A 27558-nucleotide genomic window follows, 5' to 3' on the forward strand; every position below is an offset into this window, starting at 1 on the left:
AAGACGTCTTGCTCAAGATTGTTTACAGACGTCTTACTGAAGACGACCTAAAGATTTCTTTAATTATCTTTAAAGAAAACTGTGTTGTATTATTGGTATATTTAGGTTGCTACTACCGATAATAATGGGTATTAACAACATTAAAAACACTATTAAGCAAGTTCAAGTTCTTACTTTGTTTTTTAGAAACATTATTAAAGAAGAAAAAGAAAATTATTTTAAAAAAAAAACAACGCAAATAATTTAAAAAGGCACATATAATACAGTTAGTTGGATTGTTACCAAGTATCTTTCTATTTAACAATTTATACAACATATAATAATATATACAATATATAACAATAAAAAAGAATATTTTTTTATTTTGTTTTTTGCCGTGAAGGAGCATTTTTACAATACCGTCCAACTTGCTGTTTAATTTCAGCATTTGAAACCTTTTCAAATCTTCTTTTTATAACTTCTAAAAATTAAATTAATCATGTAGGATATATTTATCAAATATATTGGAAATAAATTTAACTTAACATAGATGTTTAACTAAATTAAAAGTTGAATAATTTAAACCTATTTTAGATTACCTTCTATTAAGTCATACAGTTTAGTTGATAATAAACCAACCTTTCCACCAGAACCTTTTAAGTTGAACTGTGTCAACAGGTTATTTGTAAATAATCTAAAAAACATATCGAATAAATGATAAAATTTATGAAAAATATTAAACAATTTATAATTATTGATTTCCATAATTACTATACATAAAAATTATATTTACCACAAACACGAAAAATGATTGCTATGCAAAATGTAATAAAAAAACCTATTCATGACCAATCTTGTCAGTTGTTTAAAATCTTCTGCACCTAAAAAACTGAACTGTTTAACCTAAATAAAAGTTTGGCAAAATAATTATAAAAAAATAACTATTTTCACTTTTAATTTATATGGAATATAAAGTTTTACATATGGATAAAGATTTACCAAATCAAGTCGAACACAATCATCCTCTAAACTTTTGATAAAATCCTCATACTCTGCAATAGTGTCTAATTTCTTGATTGCAAAATTACTATTGGGTTGTTTGTTTATAGCTAAAATAAGCTCCTGGTTTTCAAGAACCTTTGAAACCATCTTGAACATCATGGGTTGGTATTCTAAATTATATGAAGAAAATGAAAAAAGAAATATACAGAATGCAAAACATTTATTAATACATTTTCAAAATTGTTTACAAGTATTATTCTTATACCTAAAAAAAATCCAAATGTGAGTACAAATACTCTCCACATTTTACTTACTCCAAATAAAAAAATCAAGTAAATGTTAAAGAGCTTACTTCCAACTTCCATAGGAAACTTATTTTTGAGTAACTTCTCAGGTCCAAGCGCTTCAATCATGGTTTTTTCTTGTATGTCTGTTCTCTGAAGCTTTTTGTTTGGTTCTGATGTATGAGGTATAACTAAAGCAAAAAAAAAGTTATACATATAAATAATAAAAAGTTACTTTTTTAATCTGCAACAAATTTTTTTAAAAATTTTTGGTACTTTGTTATTATTAATACATTTTTTTCTTATTTTAGGCTTTAGCTCCTCGAGATCACAAAAGTTGATGGGTAAGAGGAGGGGGAACATACAATTTTTTAGTTTAGAGCCTATAAAAAAAAATTATATATAAAAAAAAATTTGATTGTTCCATTTCAGTTGATTGTGAAGGTAAAAATAAGTGAGGCAAAGATAAAGTTAACAATAAAAGAATATTCCAACTTTAATGAACAAAAAATATAGTAGAAAATTCAAAAGTAATACATACATAGTGCACCAGAATATGAAGGTGATTGTTCCTCTGTAGTTGAATGTAGAGGTAAAAAAGTTTCAGCTAAAAATAAGAATTCAGTAATAGTGTAAATTAAAAATATATAAATTCTAATTTTGAAAAAATTGAAAATTAAGAGACAAAGTGTACCAGAACACAGAATAGATTGTTTGAAAGTAGATCCAGATGACAAATTAGAGTCAAAAGATCTTTTTAATGGTTTTTTCAACACAGATTTAAAAACTGGCGGAGGCAAAGGAAAGTCAGGTAACTCTAAAACATAATAGTTTTATTTATTTTTTTTTTAGTATTTATACAAACATATTAATTTACAATATAGATTTGACATTAAACAAATAATTAACATAAAAATAATTAAATTTAATTATAGCATTAACATTACTTTTCACTTTAAAAGTATCTTTGGAAACACAAATATCTATTTCATCTTCCTCCTCTGTTGCTGTGGTGTAACAATATTCTTTTAGTTCTTCCATATTATCTAAAAGAATCAAAACTCTTATAAATCCAATATAAAAATCAGATATTTTGCCAGCACATACATGGTGGCAAAATATTTGATGTTTATATTGGTTTTATAAGAGCTACAATATATATATATATTAGGGCTGTTCATGTGAACACAGAAAAAAAAATTTTTTCTCGGATTTGAATGCATAGTTGTTTATTTTGTGCCATTTGACATAGTAATTGACTGTGGAAAAAATCTTTCCAATCAGATAATGTTTAGGGGGTGCTCAATGACCATAAAGTTTTACGAAAAACGTCAAAAACGTGTAAAAAGTTCCAAAGTTCCAAAAATTTCTAGAACCTGGTTAGTTAGATTTTTTCCACTGAAATATTGTCTGATTGCGTGCTATATAGATTAATTAAAGTGCAGCAGATTAACTGTCATCAGGGCACCAGACTAAAAAATGTCTGCTAGTGTTTAAAACAACTGTGTTTATATCATTTTGTTAAAATTTGTATTCATAATTTTAATACTATTATTTAACTCAATTTAGAATTTGTTCAAACAGAATAAAAAGGTTTACAAGTATAAATATTATTTTTATTTGGAATTTCAGTTTGACAACAAATGTATTAATATTTTGATAGTACCTAACCTTAGTAACCTATTACAGAAAACTAGCATGGTAGTCTGGTAGTGTATTGTTTGTTATTAAGTGCAGATAATAATAATTTCTAATTTGAAAATATTTATTTAATTTCTTTAGTAATAATTATTATAATATATTGCTGCAGCTGCATAAACCAACAACTGAATGATAAGTTTGTATAATATGGTATTGAGTTTTGATTTTCTCATAATATTTCAGTTATCATTGAAATGGCAGCATCATCTCGTGTTGCTATCTCTACACGACTTCAAACCAAAATCTTTTTAATTGGACAACCAGAGCCAAATCTTCCAGATAAAGTTCTTCCCTTAACATCTGATGTTTTAAAAACATTTTTTTATCATCTTAATTCAACCAAAAAGTCAGTGCCTGAAAGTCTTAAAACAACTGTTGATGAACTGATTATTATTTGGAATAAAGCCCGTATTCCGACAGCATTTCATCTGAATGTAGTCTTAAAGTTGAAAACTTTAGTCCAGGAATTTAAATTAATAAAAAAAAAAAAATCCAGATTGTCAGATTCTCAGAAATCGAGAGAGAAATCGTTTACAGACACCATTGGCCTACTTTTTGACATTGCCCACAAGGATGCTGAAACCATGATCAGAATTGAAGAAGATAAAGAATTTTTATTGGATCAGAGATGTCAGAGAAAAATGGTGATGTTTGGAGAGGACAAAGAAATGAAGCAAGGAAACAAACAGAGAGAGAACGAAAGCTAAAAGAAGAGCAAAGACAATCTGGTGCGAGTGCAATAGTTCCTGTTATTGAACCTTTACATGACGAAAGTTATAGTGATGACAACGATAACGATGCTGTTGATAATGACAAAATGGTTGATAGAGATTTTGAGATAGAAATCCCTGTTTATTACAGACAACAAGTCAGTAAAGCAAGTTCTTCAGGGTCAGCTGAATCAAGTTTAGCAAGTACTCCAAAACGACAATTTATCTTAGATACAATTCTTGACTCGCCTGATGTTTCATCAACATTAGACAGAATTAATCTATCTGACACAAAATTTACTATACTAGCAGCAGCAATTGCAAGGGCTGGTGGACAGAACCTCGATGATGGATCATTGTCACGTTCTACAGTCCGTAGAAAACGAACCTATCATCGATCAAATATTGAAGCCACTGTTCGAACTGAATTCTGCGATTTGGACAAACCACCATTAATCGTCCACTGGGATGGCAAACTGATGATAGATCGTACAAATTCTGCAGCCCCTAAAGCAAATGTTGACCGGCTATCTGTAGGTGTGACAGGTCACAATGTTGACAAAATACTTGGAATAGCAAAACTATCAGCTGGAACTGGAGAAGCCCAAGCAAAAGCAGTTATTCATCTGCTTAATTTCTGGGACATAATTGGTGATGTTATTGGAATGAGTTTTGATACTACAGCCTCTAACACTGGCTCCAAAAATGGTGCATGTGTAGTTCTAGAGAAACATATAGGTAGAAATTTGTTATATTTCGCTTGCAGACACCATGTTCATGAGATCATAGTAGCAGGAGTGTTTGGATCACTATTTGGACCATCATCTGGTCCCAACATACCTCTTTTCCAGAGATTTCAGCAATATTGGCCCAAAGTTAATCAAGGAAATTTTAAACCTCTGGATGACATTCGAATGAAAATACCCCTGGTGCAAGAACTACAAAATGAAGTGATTGCATTCCTCAAAGAAAACCTGCATGTTAAAATGCCAAGGGATGACTACAAAGAAATCATGGATCTCTGTCTGTTAATACTTGGAAAACTGCCTGATCAAGAAGAGAAAAATTATCATTTCAAGATCCCTGGTGCTTATCACATGGCTCGCTGGATGGCCAAGGTTATTTATTGTTTTAAGATTTATTTATTTCGTGAAGAGTTCAAGTTGACCACAAAAGAGGAAAAAAATCTCTGTGAATTTTGCTTATTTGCTAGTCTGGTTTATGTAAAATCTTGGATATCATGCACAAATGCCAGCGATGCTCCAGTTAATGACTTGTTTCTGTTTCAGCAACTTAAGCAGTTTGCAGTTGTGAATAAAACGATTTCCGAAGCAGCAGTCAAGAACTTTCAAAACCATTTGTGGTACCTTTCACCAGAATTGGTCCCACTAGCTTTGTTTTCAAACAAACTTCAAACGGAAGAGAAGCGAAAAATGATTTCCAACATGAAATTTCACGGTGAGAACTGGTCTGAAAGGTTGATCAAATTAAAGAACATTGAAAGTCTAGAGAAGAAATCTCTGGACATGCTGGTGACATCAGTTTCAGCAAGTGCGTTGCGGTCAATGAAGGTTGATATTGATTTTCTGTTCAACAACGATCCAGCTACCTGGAATGATTCCCCAGAATACCAAGAAGGAAAAAATTTAGTATATTCATTGAAAGTAGTAAATGATGCTGCCGAACGATCTGTGGCTTTAATGTCGATGTTTAATGAATCGATTACAAGGTATGAATGTGAAATGCAGAGGTTAATTCAGGTGGTTGAGGATCACAGAAAGCGAGTGCCAGATGCCAGAAAGTGTACTCTGAAGAGTTATAGTCCTCGCTAGCATTAACATTGCACGAACTATAACATTACGATAATTAAATGTTAATTGCTCATATGTTTTTTTGTTTATAATTCGTATTTTAATCAATGACAAAGAGTCAAAAATCCTAGTGTTTTATTTTGGAAAAATTCTGATATAACAAAAACCGCAGAACTTTAGTCGTATTGCAGTATTTTATTTCATTAATTTCTCTGCTAATAAACCAGTCTAAAATGGATGTGGATTGTTATTTGTATTCAGAATTTAATATTTAGAGATAATTAAAACTGATCAAATCTGAAAAATCTAATTAAATTATATATATATATATATATATATATATATATATATATATATATATATATATATATATATATATATATATATATATATATATATATATAATGATTTATTTTTAACTTTATTTTTCCGTTTTATTTGTTTATTACAGTTTATATTTTTGTATAAAAAGATAATTTTTAATTGAAATTATCTATAAAAAAATAAATATAAAAAAAAAATTATATTATCAACAAAAGCCTAATAATAAGTTGGAATAACAGAAATAAGTAGCAATAACAAAAGACAACTGTCTTTTAATTAAAAAACTTATAAAGGAATGAAAAGGAACAAAAAAAATCATTAGGTTAATAATTATGGTGATAATGACAAGGAAGAGCACTAATTTGTCTGAAAAAACAGACAAAACGAAAAAAGGAATTAAAAACAGCGTTAAAATAACTGTGTGGGCAGTTTAAATAAATCTGTTTAATATTTTATATTTTTAAGATATTTTACTTCATCACTAACTATTAAAAAGGTAGTTTTAATAAATTTTCTAAATAATAAAGAAATGAAACAATTTTATAGAAAATTAAATCTCTTAGATAATTTTTTTTTTAATTTTACTTTTTTAACTTTTTTAAATAATGTTATAATATATATATATATATATATATATATATATATATATATATATATATATATATATATATATATATATATATATATATATATATATATATATATATATATAATGACTTATTTTTAACATTATTTTTCCATTTTATTTGTTTTTTACAGTTTATATTTTTGTTTAGAAAGGTAATCTTTAATTGAAATTATCTTTGCTTTATTTAAAAATGTATTTAAATGCAATTATTTATCATTTTTTGAAATTTAAAAAAACCACTTTTTAAGTAAAATTCAGTAAATGAAAAAATAAAAGAAATAAAGTTAAAGAGTTAAAAAAGTAAAATTAAAAAAAAAATTATCTAAGAGATTTAATTTTCTATAAAATTGTTTCATTTCTTTATTATTTAGAAAATTTATTAAAACTACCTTTTTAATAGTTAGTGATGAAGTAAAATATCTTAAAAATATAAAATATTAAACAGATTTATTTAAACTGCCCACACAGTTATTTTAACGCTGTTTTTAATTCCTTTTTTCGTTTTGTCTGTTTTTTCAGACAAATTAGTGCTCTTCCTTGTCATTATCACCATAATTATTAACCTAATGATTTTTTTTGTTCCTTTTCATTCCTTTATAAGTTTTTTAATTAAAAGACAGTTGTCTTTTGTTATTGCTACTTATTTCTGTTATTCCAACTTATTATTAGGCTTTTGTTGATAATATAATTTTTTTTTTATATTTATTTTTTTATAGATAATTTCAATTAAAAATTATCTTTTTATACAAAAATATAAACTGTAATAAACAAATAAAACGGAAAAATAAAGTTAAAAATAAATCATTATATATATATATATATATATATATATATATATATATATATATATATATATATATATATATATATATATATATATATATATATATATACTTCTAAGAGCGCTATTAGGTCTTCATGGTAAAGAAACCGCGTTAAGGGCGACACTGTGTTTTAGCTAAAATATTCATTAAATTTTAATTTTGGCCTATTAACGTCTTTGTTTATAGCTTTTATGTAAACTTGATATAAAAAAAAAGTTTTAATAATATTTTCTAAAAACTTCGTGTAGCCCTTAATTTTTCTGATTTTTTTATGTAGACCTTAATAAAAAATATCTTTAAAAGCTATACTAGGACTACACGTATATAAAAGTTTGTTTTAATGCGTCGCATGTTTCCGACTGCAAAACATCTTCCTTTATAAAATTAATTAATAAGAATTAATGAAACCGCATTTTTTTGATTTTTTTTGTTTGTTTGGTTATTATCAAAAGAATTACTAAATAAAAAAAAATATATAAATAAATACACGGAATTGTCTGATTATGTTAATGTTGTCTCTTGGTCGATATTTTTTGCAAAAAAAAAAAAGTAAAAAAATGTTATACGACTCATTATTTATAAACCTTCATAACTTTTATACACTTTGTTTATACTGTTTGGAATAAATTAATTTTTTTTTAAAGTTTGAAAACAGTTCTGCAAACAGTAAATGGACGTCAATAAACACGAAGCCGTAAGTAGGTTATTTTTTTCTTAAATTGCTTGAATGTTCATCGTACGAGAAAAAAATTGTCTCGAAAGTATTTCTGAAAGTTATATCTTTACTCGATTAAAATTGAATATCTTTATAATATCTTAATCAGTTTTATTTATTTATTTATTTAGGCAACATGTAAAAAGTAAAAAGTAAAAAAAAAAATTTTTGATGTTAGGAAAGGATAGCATTTAAGATGATCATTGAAATATATGATGATGAAAAGAAGAAGAGAAAGAAAAAAATTAAAACAATAAATAGATAATAGCTTTCAAAATTTGAATACGTGCTCATTTTACCCTAGTTGTGGAATTAAACGGTGGTGTAGATTATGGCTGTTAGTGCTGTAGTCTCTTCGAAACCCCTCTGTGACACAATTATGGGCCTGAGGACATATATGTATTACAAAGCACAGATGTTTTTCTTTTTCCCCATCTCATCCCCTACAATTTATTATTAGCATAAAATTTAGTGTAAAAAAAATTTTTGTGTATATGATTTCGTAAATCTTCTTTGTTAGCAGTAATACAGTGAAGGAAGTTTTTGTTTGGAAAATGCGTACATATTTAAAATAACAACAACTTATCCTAAAGTTCGCGTGGCATAGTGGATGGTTCTAATTCTGATCAAACCGCGTTTAAGGTTCGAATTAAACCTGCGTTATACAAAAATGTTTCTTTTGGGTTATATAAATTTTAAATTCTTTTAACCGCGCTCATTAAACTTTAGTACGTGTTAACATTGTAAAAAGACAAGCATATATAAAACAATCCGGTGTTTTGTTGTGTATGTTTGTCAACTATGCATAGCAGTTAAACTTATTCATCTCCGTGAGTCTAGACATCTCCCCAAAAACATTTTTACTATTTCTAATCTTAAAACTTATTTTATTTCTTCCGAGAGGCAGCTACTCCTCGGTCTCAACTAGTATGTGCAAATACAAAGGAAATAGAATTTCTGATATTATGAAATGATGTTTAAGAAAATCATAGGATAATGACGATAAGAGGTAAAAGAGAAAGAAAACAGTTTACTGCAATTATTAAAAAATGTTTAAACACAATTTGGGATGTTTTTAAAAATGAGCAAATAGCTTATGTTGCAGTCAGTTTTAGTTTTCTTTTAAATGTTGTTCAAATTCTGGCATGTTTGAAAAAATGTAAAAATTATCACCAACATGCAAAATTTTACTTTTAAATAGATAAAGTTCGCTTCTAATCTTAAATTTAAATTTAATAAAGAAATATTTTCACTCAAAGGACGATTTCCTAATTAGAAAATTATTTTACGGATAGATGTGTAAAGTTAAAAAAGTTGCACTAAGTTTTATAACTTAGGTCAATTAATGAATTATTATGATATTACATTTGAATTTTACTTTGTGTCACAAGTCATGAAAGATTACCAAGTAATGGAAAAGGAGCCATTATCAAAAGATTAATAGAAAAAGTTTAAAGCGACCATGTAAAAAAACAATAGCATGTCAGCTTTCTTTTTTGAATCTTGATCAAAAATTTTTATTTTGTCATTTTGAAAAAAATTTAAGCCAATTAGCAAAACACTTTGTTTGCATAAGCCTACATAAATTTGAAATCGTTTGACTTAGAAATTAAAAATTAGAAGAACAAGTTTTTATTTGAGGAAAAAGGTACGTGGCACGAAAAAAAAAACTTGAATATGAAAATTAAGTTTTTTATGAGCCCGACTTTTAATATCTAACGAATTTTAAAATCCGCCACCAGATTTGTAGGCTTTTTGTAACAACTTTTATGCTTCAAAAACATCTTTCCCTATTACAAGAAAACGACCTCTCCGTTCAAATGTTTAAAAAATTTCGGTTGCCGTGAAATAAAAAACAAAGTTCTTTGAGAACTTTTATAATAAATTCAACAGCATTACAAGGAAAGAAATTAGCACGATGCGATAATCTTTGACGCGCTTTTGTTTGTTAGCAGTTCAAGTTAATACACATATTTTCCAATTCTGATTATTTGCTGCTGTAGCATTAATTAAAGCATCTGTTAGACAAAGGCAAAGTGTTAAAGCAAATCTAGGTGACTAAACTCAAATACAAGCAAGTAATTCATTTTTAGGATCCCTAATAGAATCAAAAATCGCAAGAAAGGAAAAATAACTATGATTATAAAATGTTAATATCTTTTAAACGTTCTTTCTTTTTATTTAAACTTTTCATTCGTTCATTTGTAAGTTTGGTTCGAGCTGTTTTATATGGAATTTCCTTCAAAAACTCTTCCAAAAACTCAAGCAACTCTTGTTTACCTAAAAAAAAAAATAAGTTAGAGATCTTCTTTGCTAGCACATCCAAATAAAAAAACAGTTAGTGTTCTAAATCTTTTTTTTTTCATGATGTAGTTTGAAATATTGCCTTTTTATATCTCTTATTTGTTTGTTTTATATTTTTTATTAGTTAAGCAGAAATTAAGATTATCAATAATTATTTATAAATGTATATCTATAATTTATATAGAACTATGGTTTTAAAATATTTATTTGTTATTTTTTATGCTCATGATTATGTTTCAGATTGTAAAACATAATCAAAAGCATAGTTCTTAGCGTAAAAGATTTCATAGTTTTTAAAAATGGAGATTACTTGGCATTTTGTTGTCATCAATGCAACTTTGAAATTTGTCCAGCAGTATTTTTTCATCTCTTTGCACCCAAACATGATACTCTCTTTCTAAAAAATAAAAAGAAAAAAATGATAATAATAATTAGAGCATATTTGTGCAAAATAAAAAAGAAATATTTTTCAAAAAAAAGATACACACACATATATATATGTATTTATACTCTACACCACTATCATGTTTACATGATACTTGTGTAGAGTATATATATAACTATTAGGAGAAGTTTAGTCATGTTAAATCTGGTTTATTTGTTATGACTTTTTTTAAATGTTTAATATATTTTAATTTTTTCATTTATTCTGTATGTTTTGTTTTTGTTTTTTTTATTTTAGCAAATAAAAATGTGATGAATAACACTGGAGCGCCATGTGTCTTGAGGTATTTCTCTTTTATTTCAGTCATTTGTTTTTTTGTTTTGTTTTGTTTTGTTTGTTTAATCTTTAAAAAGCTTTAAAATGTTTTAAAAAGCTTTAAAATTTTTTTTTTTTTTCTAAGCCAATAATTGTTGGCTGCCAAATTTTATAGAAACATTATTTATTATAAATATGATTCTCTAGTTTACAGATAGTTTTATTTATATCTCAGAAACATTCAAACAGTTAACCATTTCAAAAAAACTAATTAAAAATTATATTTGTTACTAAATAATTAGATACCTGCCAAATCTTTTTGTGGTTCTTCCACTTTTTGTCTCTTTTTGTTTCTTTTCACAATTTCTAAGAGAACAAATGATACAAGTTACAAAAAATAAATAATAAACAATACTAAAATCTGACAGTCAAATTAAGAACAGTGTTTAGAATTTTGAATGTAGATCATTCAGTTACACTGAGGTAATTTTTGACCTTTTACTTGATTTCAAAAGGTAGCTTAAATTTAAATAAGAATGCGAAACTTTTGAAACAAAGTACTTTTATTTATTAAAAGCTGAATTAAATGAAAAAGTTTTAGCCAAAATATAAGATAAAATTTATGGGATATTATGGAAACTAAAGTAAAAACAGTAAATTTAGAAACATTAGAACAGCTCTTAAATGCTTAAATTTCTGCATAAGTTTGGACTTTTTGTGCAAATTTATGCAAAAAGACTTTTTCTTATATTATTAAGAAAACATAAAATACTTTACCACAAATTTAACAAAAACTGTAACTACCTTTTTGACTTTCAGCTGATGAATCTGCATAAGCTTTATCTATGTCATTTTTAGGTTCAACATCAGCTTTGTTAGATACAAGATTAATAGTTTGAGGGAAACTTGAGCTCTCATTAAGTGTCTTGGAACAACTTCCATCTTTTTAAGAAAATAAAATCAAAAAGATATAAGTTTTTAAAATTTTTTTTTTTTCTAGTTTTTTCTAAGAGCTGAGCTTAAGTGCTCTTTTTCCTACATCAAACATCTGTATGATAAATTCTCAAATTATAATAAAAAGTTAAACCTACTTGAATCAAAATTAAGAAGATGTCTTCCAACTTTAGTTATCTCCATCAAGGCAAGTGGTACTTGGTAGGTGTTTTCATTTATTTCTTTTGAATGGCCCATATGCTTAAAAAATACTGCTCTATCCTTTTCAGGTAAATCAAGGGCAGAAAATAATGTACTCACTCTATGTCGATTTGTAGTGGCTTTCAAGTTTTCTGGTTTTTTTAGATTTAATTTTTGAATGACACTATGAACAGCATTCCAACCAGATGTATGTCCTTCAGAATTTCTTGTACATGCAAATAAAAACTTATTTCCTTCTGGTATATTTACCTCTCTTCTTATATCGCTATTAGCTATAATTTTTAATGCTGGAAGGGTATCTGGAGGAATAAGAACAGGAACTAGATGATTGTTTCCTTTTCCAGACATAAAAGTTATTTTTAAAGTTTCAACTAGCTTTTGATCAATCTCATCTAGATCAAGCAAGCGTTGTTTGTCTATCCATGTGTTTTCAATAGCTTGTTGGTATTCATCAAGATGAAGCCTGGCTGGTTCACCACCTTATATGTAAAATGCAAATATAAAATTTAAAGTTTGTTTTATATAACTACTTTTATAAAAAAAAAAAAGCTTCAAAATTTTAATTTTTTTTAATTAGATTATCCTTTTATTTGTTTTTCTAATATATATCACATTTTGTATATATAAACACTAAATATAATATTAAGACATTTGAATAAGGACAATAATGATAATAATAGTTATCATTATTGTCCTTAGTAGTAATAATGATGATAATAATAATAGTAATGATAATAATAAGAAGAATAACAATAATAATAATAATAATAACAATAATAATAATAATAATAATAACAATAACAATAATAATAATAATAATAATAATAATAATAATAATAATAATGATAATAATAATAATAATAATAATAATAATAATAATAATAATAATAATAATAATAATAATAACAATAATAATAAAATAATAATAATAATAATAATAACAATAATAATAAAATAATATTAATAATAATAATAACAATACTAACAATAATAGTAGTAATAATAGTATCGATAAAAATAATAATAATAATAATAATAATAATAATAATAATAATAATAATAATAATAATAATAATAATAATAATAATAATAATAATAATAATAATAACAAAAATAATACTAATAATAATAATAGTAATAATAGTAATAATAAAGATAATAATAATAGTAATAATAATAAATAGTAATATTAAAAATAATATTATTAAATAAAATATATAAAGTTATAATGATATTATTAAATAAAATACATTAAAAGTAAAATAATAATAATAATAATAATTATTACTACTACTGTTATTATTATTATAAAAGTAAAAAAAAAAAGAAGATATTTATTGACACTTAGCCTTTATATTTTTGCCATATATTTATAATAATGATCTACCATTTCATATGTTTAATATACTAGGTTTGTTTAGTTTACCAATATAATTAATTATTTGTATTATTTAAATCTGTTAATATTCTATTCAAAGAACAATTTTACTTTAATCAAAGAAAAATCTCAAATACTGTTTTATGAGGATTCTTGTTTTTTTTTTTTTTTATTTTTTATTTTTTAGCAGAAACTATTGATTTATTAATCATGTGTTATAATTCTTGACCTTGTTATATCACTTAAAAAGTAGGCATAGATTTTAAAAAAAGATCTTGTATACAAATAACATAAAAAATGAAGTAAACAGATTTTAAAGCCACAAAGTTTGTGAGAACAACAAGCTTTTATGTCAATCTCACAAATATTAGTTGAAAACCTTTATGTTTTACAAAATATCTTTTATAGTAAAAAACCACAAGGTTATGTTGCTAAATTAACACTATTTAAAATTACATTAACATCAGTTACAAGCTCTAATTTTTTTTTTCTTAAGCTTAGATAAAATTGTATTTGTAATTATAACAAACTAAGATTATGCAAGTTATATGGAAGTAGTTCATCCTGAAATGATATGATGTTAATAGCTGATATTATTTTAGAATTTGTTAAATAGTATAAAAACAATAGTTGTAATTCCATACCTCTTCTAGCATTTAGCAATGTAAGTCTTGCACATGCGCAATCCCGAAGCTCAACAAAACATTCAGAGTCAAACCATTGGTAGGAATCTTTTGCTAAATCTGCCATTTTTGTAATTACAAAATTGCGAAAAGCAATCACATCTTCTTCAACTGGAAGTTCAGATGGTTTACGAGATTTTACGTTTTTGTTTTTATTTAGTTGGTAAGTGGCATCTCCAAAGATAAAGTCCTCCCACATTTCTAAAACACTAACAAACTTGTCAGTTTCACTAGCATCATTGTCATTTGCTTCTGATAAATATAATGCTTTAAGAACTTTTGCAGCACGTTTTATTAAATAAAATAAATTTTGTTTTAAACCAGCTTTGATGCCTGAATCTGCCTTTTTTGTAAAAATATCTATTGCTTCTCTTAAGGCAAAGAAGTTAGAGCGCAAAAACATACTACTAGAATCATTACTTTGTGTTGGTAAGTTTTTGCAGTGTAAAAATAGGTTGTAAAGATGTGCCAATTGTCTCATGGCGTTTCTGACAGAGCTTCTTGCTTCCATAACTTTATCAAGTTTCCTCTTTTCTTTATCAAATCTGACCAATTTTATCTGTTCGAAAATGTGATAAAATGTTTTTTTTAAATTCATCACTTAATCTTGCTTCTTCAGGTAATCTTAGAAGCCCCACTGGAACAGGAAGAACTTTTTGACATGAGTGTTTTTGACACGACTTCACATGATTGTGCCAGAATCGTTTTGAAACAAACACAAGGCATTGACTGCAATAACTAATTTCCTTATATTTTTGAGCCTCTCGTTCTCTTTCATATTTTGGTTCCGCTTTTCCAGCTTCAGCTACATTGACTTCCAAAATCCCTTTTCTTTTAAACATTCCAAAAGCTTCATCTCTTTCTTTTTTTGATTTAATTGATGATGCAACTTCAACTTCTGGATGACTTTTGTGCATAAGCTTTATGTGTCTTGTTAAATATGATGTAAACTTTTTACAAAAAATGCAAAATCGATGTGGCTTCTTTTTTCTTACATTCTAAAGTTTAGAATTTTAAATTTCAATTTCTGAAAATTTTGGGATTTAACTTTATTCAGATTGATTTATAAATTGTGTAAAAAAAATGTATTTTTCAAAGGTACCTTAACTTTTTTAGGCATTTCTTCATCAGGCAATTTTGGTTGGCTGTTTTGACCTACCTAGAATATTTAACAATAGTATGAAGTAAGAGATGTTTTCTTTTTTAATAGTTTTTCTTGATTTTATTTCATATAATGCTAAGAAAGATTTAATATGTTTAGTATAAAATCAGTGTTTTTCTTAGTTTTTAAAATGTTAAGTATTTAAAATATTTTTTATTAAAAAGTCAACTTAATTTTTACCTGAGATTTGTCTGTCACATCATCTATCATAAAAGTGCTTGAAGCTATTTTGGCATTTTTAATATCGGATATCTGCAAAGAAATGTGATTAAGATATTTGCTACATTAATCAAAAATAAATCAAACAGCAATAAACTTAACTTGATTTTGATCACTTTAAACATGGAAAAGTTATTCATAATCAAATAACATTTAAAAAATTAAATTAAATAACACATTTTGTGTATTTAAAAAAACATTTTGTGTATTTAAAATTGTTTTCAGCTTAACAAATAAAATAATAAATTTACCTCTAAAACTAAGTTGTAGTTAAGAGCTTCAAAATCAATGTCATCCTAAAAAATCATTAGCATTTTGTTTAAATCAAATCATATCATAAATGCAAAGTGGTAGTAAATTAAAGTTAAAACTTCACATACCTCACTGGAATCTGATCTTGATGTGCTTTCATTTTCTAGAGTATCAATTCTTTCTTCATCACAGGACTTTAAATTAAATTTTTAAAAATCTATATCATTTGTTGCACATAAAATATTTCCATTAAAGTTTGAAATGCTGAATATTTTTGCTCTCAAATGATCAATTAGTTTTAATCAATCTTCAAATATTAAAAAGCATGAATTTGTTTACAAAAGCAGTATACCTGTGGAGTTTGGGGTAAAGACTCTTTTTCACTTTGATGTTCTTGGGTGATTGATGAAAAAATCTATTATAAATAAAATAAAAAGATGTTTCTTTTTTCTTTTTCTTTTTTTTTTTTTGATAATTGATAAAGTCACTAGCCAAAACCAATGATGAAAAAAGTATAATAACAATTGAAAAAGAAATAGAATTAACATAATCAAAGTAGAAATCAAATATCTTTTGAATTTTCATTATGAGTTTGATTTGGCTTATAAATACTAGGTTTTAAAAAAATATTACTCCCTATATTTAAAATATCCTTACTTTATTAAAAATATTTTTAGGGTTAGAGTACATCAGATGAACCTTTAAGATTAAATACAAGAAGTAATATAATTAAAATAATGAATCTGTTATAAGTATGTTGCAAAACATATGAAGGAAGTTTGCTTTTTTTGCCAAAAAAATTTTGCTTTTAAATAATAATATCATGTATGTTTGTTATATATTCATTTAGTCTTTTTTTAGAAATATTTACTTGAATATTGTCTTTTTCATCACAATCTGTAGCTGCCAATTTTGTGACTTTATTAAACTGTACATCACTTCTGACTTCTTTGTCTTTATCTAACTGTGCACTTTTCTCAACTGGTTCTATGCCATTTTTCGGTCTTTGTAATTTTTCAATCTAAATGTTTGTTGTTTTTTTTTCAATAAAAAGAAAATGATCAATTTTCTCATATAAAATAAACACTTTTTGATTATACTTTTTTAGTAACAGGAGTGAATATAACATGAATATAAAAAAAATTTCAAAAATGTCTTGTTTTTTAAAATTGACTTTGAGATAACAAGAAAATAATGCTTCAAAATCAAAAATTAACTTTAGAACTAAAAAAATCAGTAAATTGTTCTCAAAAATAAATCTTTCTCACTTAAATTATTATTCATCCTTGTGAAGAAAAAAAAAAGTGTAATTTATGATAGCCCTAAAAACAGAACAGCTCTAACAATGTGAAAATGATTTTAGAGGTAGGGTGCAGCAAACTTTGTTTATTACAAAACAATTTATTTGGGTATTATTAAATCGTTGTGCACACAGTTATTATCTTATAAAGTGTGGATAAAATTTTTAAAAGGTTTTTTTACCTTTGATATTCTTTTTTGCTCTGTCTTCATTTGAAATTCCTGAGTTAAAAAATGGTTTTTTAGTAACATTTTAAGTAAATCACCAGGGAATGCAAATAATTGGCAAAATATAAAAATAAGTAGTTAAAACTTGAGAAGAAAATAAAAAAAAACCTCAGCATGCCACTTTAGATTATCAACTCCATAAAAGTAGAGAATTTCATCACCAACACAAATGTCTTTCAAAGCAAATAAACATAAATGAGGAACATCACAATGCAAAATCTTTTTCATGTATGCATTTGCAAAGTATTTTGAGTCATTAACATAGCGTCCTAAGTATTCATTGTATGGAGTTGCATCAATGCTAAATAAAAATTTTTGTTTTAAAAGAATATCAATATAAATAAAGAAAACATTATAAAATTTAGATGAATTTTAGAATAAAATTTAGTTTAGTACCAGTATTCAATATTTTTGTGTAAAAAGTCATAAACATAACTGCCAGCATTTGTTTCTTCGTATAACTTTTCTTTATTTTCCAGTGTGCTTTTTGCAACGAAATCCCCCCTATATTCTACTATGAATTCTCCTTTTTTTAAGCTTTTGCATGCAAACACTCCAAAACCTATACAAGTAAAACCATATTTGATATCTGTTATGTAATATTTCATTCTGATATTCTTTTTTTTACATTAGAAAGTTTGTAGAAATATATTTTCTGACAAGTTTTCTGACCTTTTGTTTGGTTAATAAATTCTCTTTTTAAATAACTTGGATCTTCCTTTAATGAAATATAGTGCTTTGCTGCCTCAATTGGAGAAAGTCGTTTTCTCTAAAATTATAATTTTTAATCACTGAGTTTCTCCTAAAAAATTGGCTTGCTATTTACAATATAAAAACATAGGACAGTCAAAATGTTGTTTTTTTTTCCCTCTGGATTTATATGAATAAAATTCTGCAGCAAAAGTAAATTTTAATATAAAGTTTATTATAATTATTGTAATATATATTTTAATTATTATAAATATTATAATGATAATTACTAAAGTCTAAGTTATATAAATGCTCTTTGTTGTTATCATTGTTGAGCTAGTAACCTAATGGGTTTGTTACCTGACATTTATTTACTATCTTCTCTTCATGATATGGCTGAATGCTACTTGATACCTATAATTGTATTTTTGAAATAGTTAGGAAGAAATTTGTGTGCTATTGAAGGGTTATTTTCAGAACTACTTCTTTAAAAGTGAATTACTCAAAAGTCTGTAGAAGTTGCAAGTTTTCTTGCTTGCATGTTCTATTTAAAAAAAAACAAACCTGCAATGTTGATGTATTTATGTCACATGCTTGAATTGGTGCACCCTAATTTAATATAAGTATTTATAATGAACTGTGTTAAATAACATTTGGAATATTGTACTACTCTTGTTACTCTCACATTGCATGAAATAAATTTTCAGAAGTTTTATTTTTAGCCTAGTATAAAGGTGGGCGTGGTAGTCAATTTTTAATGAATAGGTATGTGAGGATGCATATTAAAAAAACAACTTTTGAATTAAATAAATTACAAGTTTGCAATAAAAATGTTTGTTAATGCTATAGCTAAAACATGAAAGGTCACCTACCATGACAGATGTTATTATACTTGACACTGTTTCTCTCCACTAAAAAAATGTTTTTAATGAGCTTGTTATATATATCTTTAGTATATTTTTATATCTAAATTTCAAAGTGAAAGTGAAATTAAAGCTTTTCTTTTTTTATTACCTCAGATATGGTTGGTCTAGCCGTTGGATTGTCTTGCCATGTAGTCTCGATCAGGTTAGTAACTTTAACCACATTAATTGTATTTTCCGTATATAAACCGGTAATGTGGCTTATGTTTGGTCGTTTTCCAGATTTGATTGCATCAAGCAAAAGTATATCTTTAAACAATGGTATAACACCATGCCATGCTGTGGAAAAACTGCTAAAAAGCTCGAATGCAGTTATTGCAAGAGCGTACATATCGGATTTTTTGTTTGGAGATTCCACCTCACAATTACACAGTTCAGGACTTGTGTAGGCAAGGGTCATTCCTTGATTGTTGGGCTTCGTCATATTACATGTAACTGTTGCTTTTATATCAACAAAGTCATCAAAGTCGCTGACTTTTAAAGTTACATTGTACTGATGCCCTGTCACTAAAATGTTTGAAAGCTTGATATCTCTATGAACTATATTGTGTTCGTGCAAATATTCAATTCCTTCTGACATTTGTAAAAGAAAATCTAATCTTTGTTGAAATAAAAAAATTTTCTCTTCATTTAGGAGATCAATGAGCTGAGACAGATTATTGACTTCCATTTGTTCAATATTAGTGGCGCATAATTCAAAAAACAAAGCGGTTGGCCTTACAGAATAACCTAGAAAGTTTACAACGTTTTTATGTTGTAGTTTTTTTAATTTTGTTGCAATTAGCATTGTTTTTCTTTGAGAAAATTGGGTTTTAATCAACTTCACGGCCGTTTGTTTGTTTCCTAAGCTATACTTGAAGACTGAAGCCGATGTTCCTTCACCTATTTTGGAAACCAAGTTTATAGGCATATCAAATACTTCATAGTTTTTTATGCAGTCCGTTTCAGCAACATCTTTTACAAGCTGTAATATAAATCAGTAATAATAACGTTTTAAGTTTAATTATGCTAAATTTATAAATTAGTAACGTAACAACTTATGATGAGATAATAGTAAATGCTGCACTGAATTTTTGAAAATATTAGTGATCCAAAACCTTTATTATCTTAGATTTTCTTGTCAGGTATTACCAGATTTATTATTACTCAGTTGATTATTAATCAGTTAAGTAATGTTAAAAATTTGATAAGTAATGAAATTTAATAATATCTGATTATCCAAGAAATTTTATCTATATAATAATACTATATTAAAAAGTAAATTTGCTTACCGTAGAACTCATTTTCAATAGTCCTCAGAACTTCGGAAAACAGTTAAAAATATTTCTAAATATAAAGTTTTAAGTTAATGTTGCTTTTGATGTGGCTTTTGATGTGATATAATTTTAAAGTAGAAAAAACATTAATTTCTCTACTTCTTAATGTAAAACCATGTTAAGCAGATGTTTAGTTGTTTATTATACTTTATTTTAATTTTGTTCACTGTACTAATAAACCAAGAGAGCGTGTTTATGACAGTAATGATAAATAAATTTTTTTGTTAGTTTTATTTATTTTTGTAAGTAATCCAGTCAACTACGTTAAATTACAGGTGAATAAAAGATTTTACATCTCTTTAAAAAATTTTCCAAAGTTTGAAACTTATAAGAAATTCAAATTATATGCCATGAAATTCGGTTTCCAAAGTTGCACATTACAGTAGCTAATGTAGAAATTAGGCAAAATTTATAATAAGATCCATAAACATTTTTTAAAAACTCAACAAGTGTTTTTTTTAACGCTCAAGCTTCAATGTTTAACTGAAATCCACGTCTATTTTTTATTATAAACACTTGTTTTTGAAAACATTTCCAATTATTTGAAAGATGATAGTAAATATAGAATAAACATAAACAACTTAAAAATGGGTTTCATTTATAACCAGGTAATCTCAACTTGGGTTACCTTTATTACTGTTCTAAGATTCTTGATATTAAGTTACAGTAATTTTGAAATACTCTATAAAAAATCAAGAAACAATTCGCGAGGTTAGAATTATTTTGTTTTATCTCCCGTTTTAAAAGTTGGGAGAAAATGAGTTAATAATTTTAGTTAGCAATAATAACTTTTAAAACACGCTTTATTTTACACATTTTTTTCTAAATAATTTGCTTAAACAAATTATTTAAAGCATAAGTTGTTGTTTTTTTTTTTTAAATTACAGCTAAAACTTTAAACAATTTTTACTTTAAGAAAAAATCAAAAACTTTCTCCCAACGTTTAAACATGGAGATAGAACAAAATTATTCTAACCTCGCGAATTGTCTAACACAAAACTTTTAAAAAATAAGAAATACCTTTCTATCACTTACTCTTCACAGTCTTCTTCGGTCACATATGCCTCATGATATGTCCTAAAGGCTATTTAAACGTTTTCAAGGAGTCAATTTCACGTTTTTAAAATGAGAATTAAAGTAAATCGGAAACATTTTGAAAAGAATGAAGTCAAATTCCAGTGATGGATAGAAACCAACTTCTATGTTTACCGACTTATTAAGCAGATGAATTATTAAATTAACGACTTTTAAACTTCATAACAACTTTTTAACAGTAAAAGGTTACTCGAAAGGTATTAGAGTCATTGACTGCTTTTCTTTTGTCAACCCGTTCTTAATTTATTTACTTCTACTTAATTGTTCTTAAATTCAATTTCCACTTTCACTCTTAATTAGGTTAAAAATCTGATTTCACTTCCTCAAACTATTATGCAAAATATCACTAGTTAAATTTAAGTTTTCTGGTTCGGAAACTAAGTGTTACTAACAACTGCCTCATTTTTAATATCGCAAATATTATTCCTTTGTGAGCTTTTTTAAAAGTGTTGTTAATCTTCAATAGTATCTTTGAGAAGTCATTTGATATCTCAATTTAAAATTCTTTCTTGAACTTTACTAGTTAGTTAACTGTTACAAGAATCAACAGTTTAGAAAATCTTGAAGCAAGTACTAAAAGATGATAATTTACCCACAACATTTTCACTACTCAAAAATATATAATACTGCATTCATTTCTTATAGATGACTTTAAGTCTGCGAAGTTCTTTACCTTTTAGTAAAATTGCGGAACAGCCATAAATTAACTCTTCTTGTCATTCATAATTATGAGGCAGACCTTTACTTCAGTTTCTGAAATAAAAGCGTTTTATATTTTTAAATTACGAATAATTGCATCTTTTTTAGTTCGTTGTAATTTATCTAGTCACAATTATGTAAGAACAAATAGAAAAACGCACACAATATTTCAATTGTTTAACAGTTGGTTTATACATAATCGTAACACTTTGCAACTTGTAATCTAATCGTTGGTTACAGGAGTGTAACAATTTATCTCGCTGCGCATGTTTACGAGTGAACGCCGACTACTAAAACTCATAAATTATTGTCAAAAAACTATTCTTCTTTAAACCCTTATATATTCGTCGAATTGATTGGTCTTCGTTAATTCTACCGAAAATCGAAATAGGTTTTTTTCCATAATTTGTAACAAGTTACTAGGTTTCATCAATAGTAACTCGTTCTTTCGAGAAATGTTTCTTATTAATCACAAGAATTACAGATGACGAATGAAATTTTTTGGCGTTTCTCTCCTTGTAAAAAAACTGCTGCTAAAGTTGAACTCGGCACTGATATTGGGTCACACTTTGAAACTATATTTTTAAACAAATGCAAATAAGAATCAAATAGCACGAGGAAGTTTGGAAACCCATGGAAAATACTGAAGGTTATATTCACTGTTTTAAGTTTGGCAAATTAGCAAATTCGAGTTCACGTTGAGCACACAAACACTGAGAACAAACTATTTTTGCAAAGATTTTTAGTTCATTACAAAAGCTGTAAAATGTTTCATTTTAGTAATTAAATTTATCTTTAATTTAATTTTTTAATATGAACTAGAAATATAAAAGTTCTTGGGATGTTTTCCATTTTATATTTTTAGTTTTAAAAAAAGATTGAAGGTATTGATATTCTATAGAAGGTATTGATATTCTACTGTAGGAGCGCGACACGAAAAGGCATAGCTGCTTATACAGAAGCAAATAAAATCCTGGAATTGATAGTTAGCTTTTTCTATACATAAATTTAAAAAATCCGTAAGAGGAAATTAGCTTCCCGTAAAAATAAAAATTTAATAAATCTGGAAATCTCTATGTGCGGAAGCCGCTGTAATCAATTCTGATAGAATATTAATAAAAATTTAGCATAGTTAAATGTATAAAAGCATTCACTTAAACTATTACGGCTACAAACAAAACAAAACTTAAGTTTTTTGTTGTGAAAAGTAAAACTTAAATATAAAAAACTCATTTATCATAAAAATGTGACCTATGGAAAATACTGAAGGTTACATTCACTGTTTTAAGTTTGGCAAATTAGCAAATTCAAATTCACGTTGAGTACACGAACACTGAGAACAAACTATTTTTGCAAAGGTTTTTAGTTCATTATAAAAGCTGTAAAATGTTTCATTTTAGTAATTAAATTTATTTGTAATTTAATTTTTTAATATGAATTAGGAATATAAAAGTTCTTGGGATGTTTTCCATTTTATATTTTTAGTTTTAAAAAAGTTATGTTAACTCGACTTAGATGTTTTTTTTATGACAGCGCTAAAAAAGTTGACACAAGCACCTTATTAGTATTGTTGTACCTATTTTTGTTTAAGTTGTTCCTATTGTTAGTTTTACTGTTTCTAAAATTTATTAATATTATTTTGTTATTATTATTATTTTTATTATTATTAATATTATTATTATTATTATTATTATTATTATTATTATTATTCTTATTCTTATTATTATTATTATTATTATTATTATTATTATTATTATTATTATTATTACTATTATTATTATTATCATTATTATTATTATTATTATTATTATTATTATTATTATTATTATTATTATTATTATTATTATTATTATTATTATTATTATTATTATTATTATTATTATTATTATTATTATTATTATTATTATTATTATTACTATTATTATTATTATTATTATTAGTAGTAGTAGTAGTAGTAGTATATATTTGTTACAACAAAAATAATAATAATTGACAAAATACAAATTATAGATTATCAGATTACAGTTAGTTTTTGTGAAGCTCATATTGCAACTTTCTCTAAGGAAAGCTGCGAGCTGTAGTAACATTAAAGCTTATCGAGGTTCGCTTTAAAACTGTTGACAGTTGGAGAACTAATTACTTTATCTGGTAACATGTTAACATTATATTATTAACATTATTATTATTATTATTAACATAACATAATATTATTTTGTTATTATTATTTTTATTGTTTTTATTATTATTATTATTATTATTATTATTATTATTATTATTATTATTATTATTATTGTAATTATTATTATTTTTATTATCATTCTTATTCTTCTTCTTCTTCTTCTTCTTCTTCTTCTTCTTCTTCTTATTATTATTATTATTATTATTATTATTATTATTATTATTATTATTATTATTATTATTATTATTATTATTATTATTATTATTATTATTATTATTATTATCATTACTATTATTACTATTATTATTGTTATTATTGTTATTATTATTGTTATTATTATTATTATTATTATTATTATTGTTATTATTATTATTATTTCTTTTATCATTACTATTATTACTATTATTTTTGTTATTATTGTTACTATTATTGTTATTATTACTATTATTATTATTATTATTATTATTATTATTATTATTATTATTATTATTATTATTATTATTATTATTATTATTATTATTATTATTATTATTATTATTATTATTATTATTATTATTATTATCATTATTATTATTATTATTATTATTATTGTTATTATTATTATTATTGTTATTATTGTTATTATTATTATTATTATTATTATTATTATTGTTGTTATTATTATTATTATTATTGTTATTATTATTATTATTATTATTATTATTATTATTATTATTATTATTATTATTATTATTATTATTATTATTATTATTATTATTATTATTATTATTATTATTATTATTATTATTATTATTATTATTACATTAATTATCAGCGTTATAACATAGCATAATACTCATGACAAAACACACTACTCATAACAAAACAACATTAATTTGTTAATGACGTTTTAGTGATTTAATTTATCTAAGAGTTTTGTTAAGTGTATTGTAAACTCTGGAAAACTTAAATTTTTTAGCTATAAGAAATATGGAAACATTAAATTAAATTTTTTTCCTTCTTTTTTTGAAGCTTAGCATGATTTTGAGTCCATTTTAGGGAGTATATTACAGATACCGTTATTTTTTTCTCTTAATGTCTTTTCGAAAGATAATAGAATATATTGAAGTTAGCATTCATGGGCGCCGGCAGGCAAGGGCAAGAGGGGGCAGTTGCCCCCTCCTGAAAAAACAAAATAACAAACTTAATATTCATAAAATTTCTTTTAACTGTTAGAAGATTTTATTTCGATATCTCATCAATTTAACTCATTTATAGTTTACACATTTTAATGTAAACTACTACCGTTTAAAATCAAATATTACTATCAAATGCAATGACTTCCACGATGGCGGAAGCTTTTTTATAAAGGCATATTTTATGTTTTAAAAAAAAGATATTTGAATGAAAGTTTAAAAAAATATATGATAGAAAAAGATCATAGAAAAATAAAAAAGGAATAAATAGAAAAAACAATAGATAAAGGAGAAGTATAGAAAACAAAAAAAAGAGAGGAAGAAAAATAAAGGAAAATATAGGAAATAATAATAATAATAAAAAGAAATCGAATTACAATAACAAAGTTCTTACACAAACAAATAAACTTCGAACTAACGAAGAAAGATGTCAATGTGTCAGTTTCATTTACTTTTTTATGCTGTTGTTTTTTTGTTTGTTGGCAAAATGTTTCTTGTTTGTATTGTATTTCTATTTATTTATTTTTTCCAATTTATTGTGCTATATTCATTTTAATAATACTATTACCTTGTGTTTTTTGCTTGCTAAATGTTGATTATTATAATTATATATATTTAATTTGATTAACTTGCATTAACCTGCGTATTTTAATTTTTGTTTTGTTTTTTGGAATGTCTAATTTGTATGTAATAAATCATTTAATGTTTTTTAACTAATCATTATATTATTATAAAATTTAGCATTATTAGGTATAATTTAGCTTTATCAGCAATCTGAGCGTTTGTCTGGCCTTTGCATGATGAGCGTGCATTGTGAAAAAATACGCTCCAGAAAATCTGAATTTATGGAACAAATTGTAAATAAGTTTGGAAGTGAACGCAGACGACTACAATTTCTATTTACTGAATAACAATGATTTAATTCTTGTGTTTTTATTTTTATATTTTCTTTAATTTTTTGTTGTCACTGGTCTTATAAAATGACTTGATAAATTGATACATTTATGTAGTTTTTGAAATATCACTGTTAAATTTTGTTTTGCCCCCCCCCCCCCCTTGTAAAAAATCCTGCTGGCGCCCATGTTAGCATTCATAAGTAACATATTCCAGGTAGCTGTTTCCCAATTCTTTTTACCTTGAACTTGACATTGTAACTATGGATTTTAAACTTCTCTATTACGGAGATGTTTAATAACTACGTGATTTTCCATATATTCATAATTATTATTTTTCGTGTGAACTCTATATTTCGCGTGAACTCTATTTTCGTGTGAACTCTATGTTTCGCCATTCAGCTTATCATTTACACTCTCATTTTTTTGATTGTCTTAAAACACGGGGGCAGGTAGGGAGAGAATGAAAACATTAATTAAATAATAATACTCATAGAAGTTGAAGCGCGACACGAAAAAGCATAGTTGCTTATACAGAAGCAAATAAAATCCTGGAATTGATAGTTAGCTTTTTCTATACATAAGTAAAAACTACTGTAAGAGGAAATTAGCTTCCCGTAAAAATAAAAATTTAATAAACCTGGAAATCTCTATGTGTGGAAGCCGCTCTAATCAATTCTGATGGAATATTGATAAAAATTTAGCATAGCTAAATGTATAAAAGTATTCATTTAAACTATTACGGCTTTAAACAAAATAAAACTTAGTTTTTTTTTATTGTGAAAAGTAAAACTTAAATATAAAAAACTCATCATAAAAATGCTACGTTTTTGGGTTTGTTCATTTGAACGCGCAATTTATCTAAATCTATTTAAGAACTCATGAGAGAGAGAGAGAGAGAGAGAGAGAGAGAGAGAGAGAGAGAGAGAGAGAGAGAGAGAGAGAGAGAGAGAGAGAGAGAGGTTAAAGTTGTTATGTTCAACTGAACGCCTTGTTTTCACATTTGATATTACATTTTTATCCACAGCATAATTTCAAGCTTGACATTCTGCTTTACTTTTTAAATTTTTCTTGATAAAAATAAAATGATAGCTTTATTGTTTTTTCTTTATTAGAATAGATTTTTTTTATAATGCAGCTGCTACTACATTATAATTCAAATCTATTCAAAATGTATTCAACTAAAAAACTGAAATACTATCCCTTATGAAATAGTTTCTGAAAATAAGT

General features: G+C 25.4%; 2 protein-coding genes and 1 pseudogene across 2 annotated transcripts; 1 reads left to right on the forward strand and 2 right to left on the reverse strand.

Moving 5' to 3' along the window:
• Positions 1–270: 270 nt before the first annotated feature.
• LOC149888325 (uncharacterized) lies at positions 271–2085 on the reverse strand. The gene is made up of 7 exons (XM_090087643.1): positions 1960–2085; positions 1807–1872; positions 1334–1456; positions 979–1151; positions 818–882; positions 579–673; positions 271–460 (listed from the first exon to the last, which is right to left on the reverse strand). Exons 3-7 carry the CDS (start codon positions 1392–1394, stop codon positions 360–362), a joined length of 495 nt encoding a protein of 164 aa, XP_089943769.1. The 5' UTR covers positions 1395–1456; positions 1807–1872; positions 1960–2085; the 3' UTR covers positions 271–359.
• LOC149888326 (uncharacterized) lies at positions 1822–5508 on the forward strand. The gene is made up of 5 exons (XM_090089057.1): positions 1822–1827; positions 1947–2076; positions 3150–3374; positions 3593–4794; positions 4966–5508. Exons 1-5 carry the CDS (start codon positions 1822–1824, stop codon positions 5506–5508), a joined length of 2106 nt encoding a protein of 701 aa, XP_089945183.1.
• Positions 5509–9662: 4154 nt separating this feature from the next.
• On the reverse strand, positions 9663–23727 carry LOC149888327 (uncharacterized; annotated as a pseudogene).
• Positions 23728–27558: the final 3831 nt, after the last annotated feature.

Source organism: Hydra viridissima, unplaced genomic scaffold, assembly GCF_058129835.1.
Source record: "Hydra viridissima isolate aposymbiotic clone 2 unplaced genomic scaffold, HvirCarnegie_v1 scaffold_5, whole genome shotgun sequence".
In the NCBI taxonomy this organism is placed as follows: Eukaryota; Metazoa; Cnidaria; class Hydrozoa; order Anthoathecata; family Hydridae; genus Hydra; species Hydra viridissima.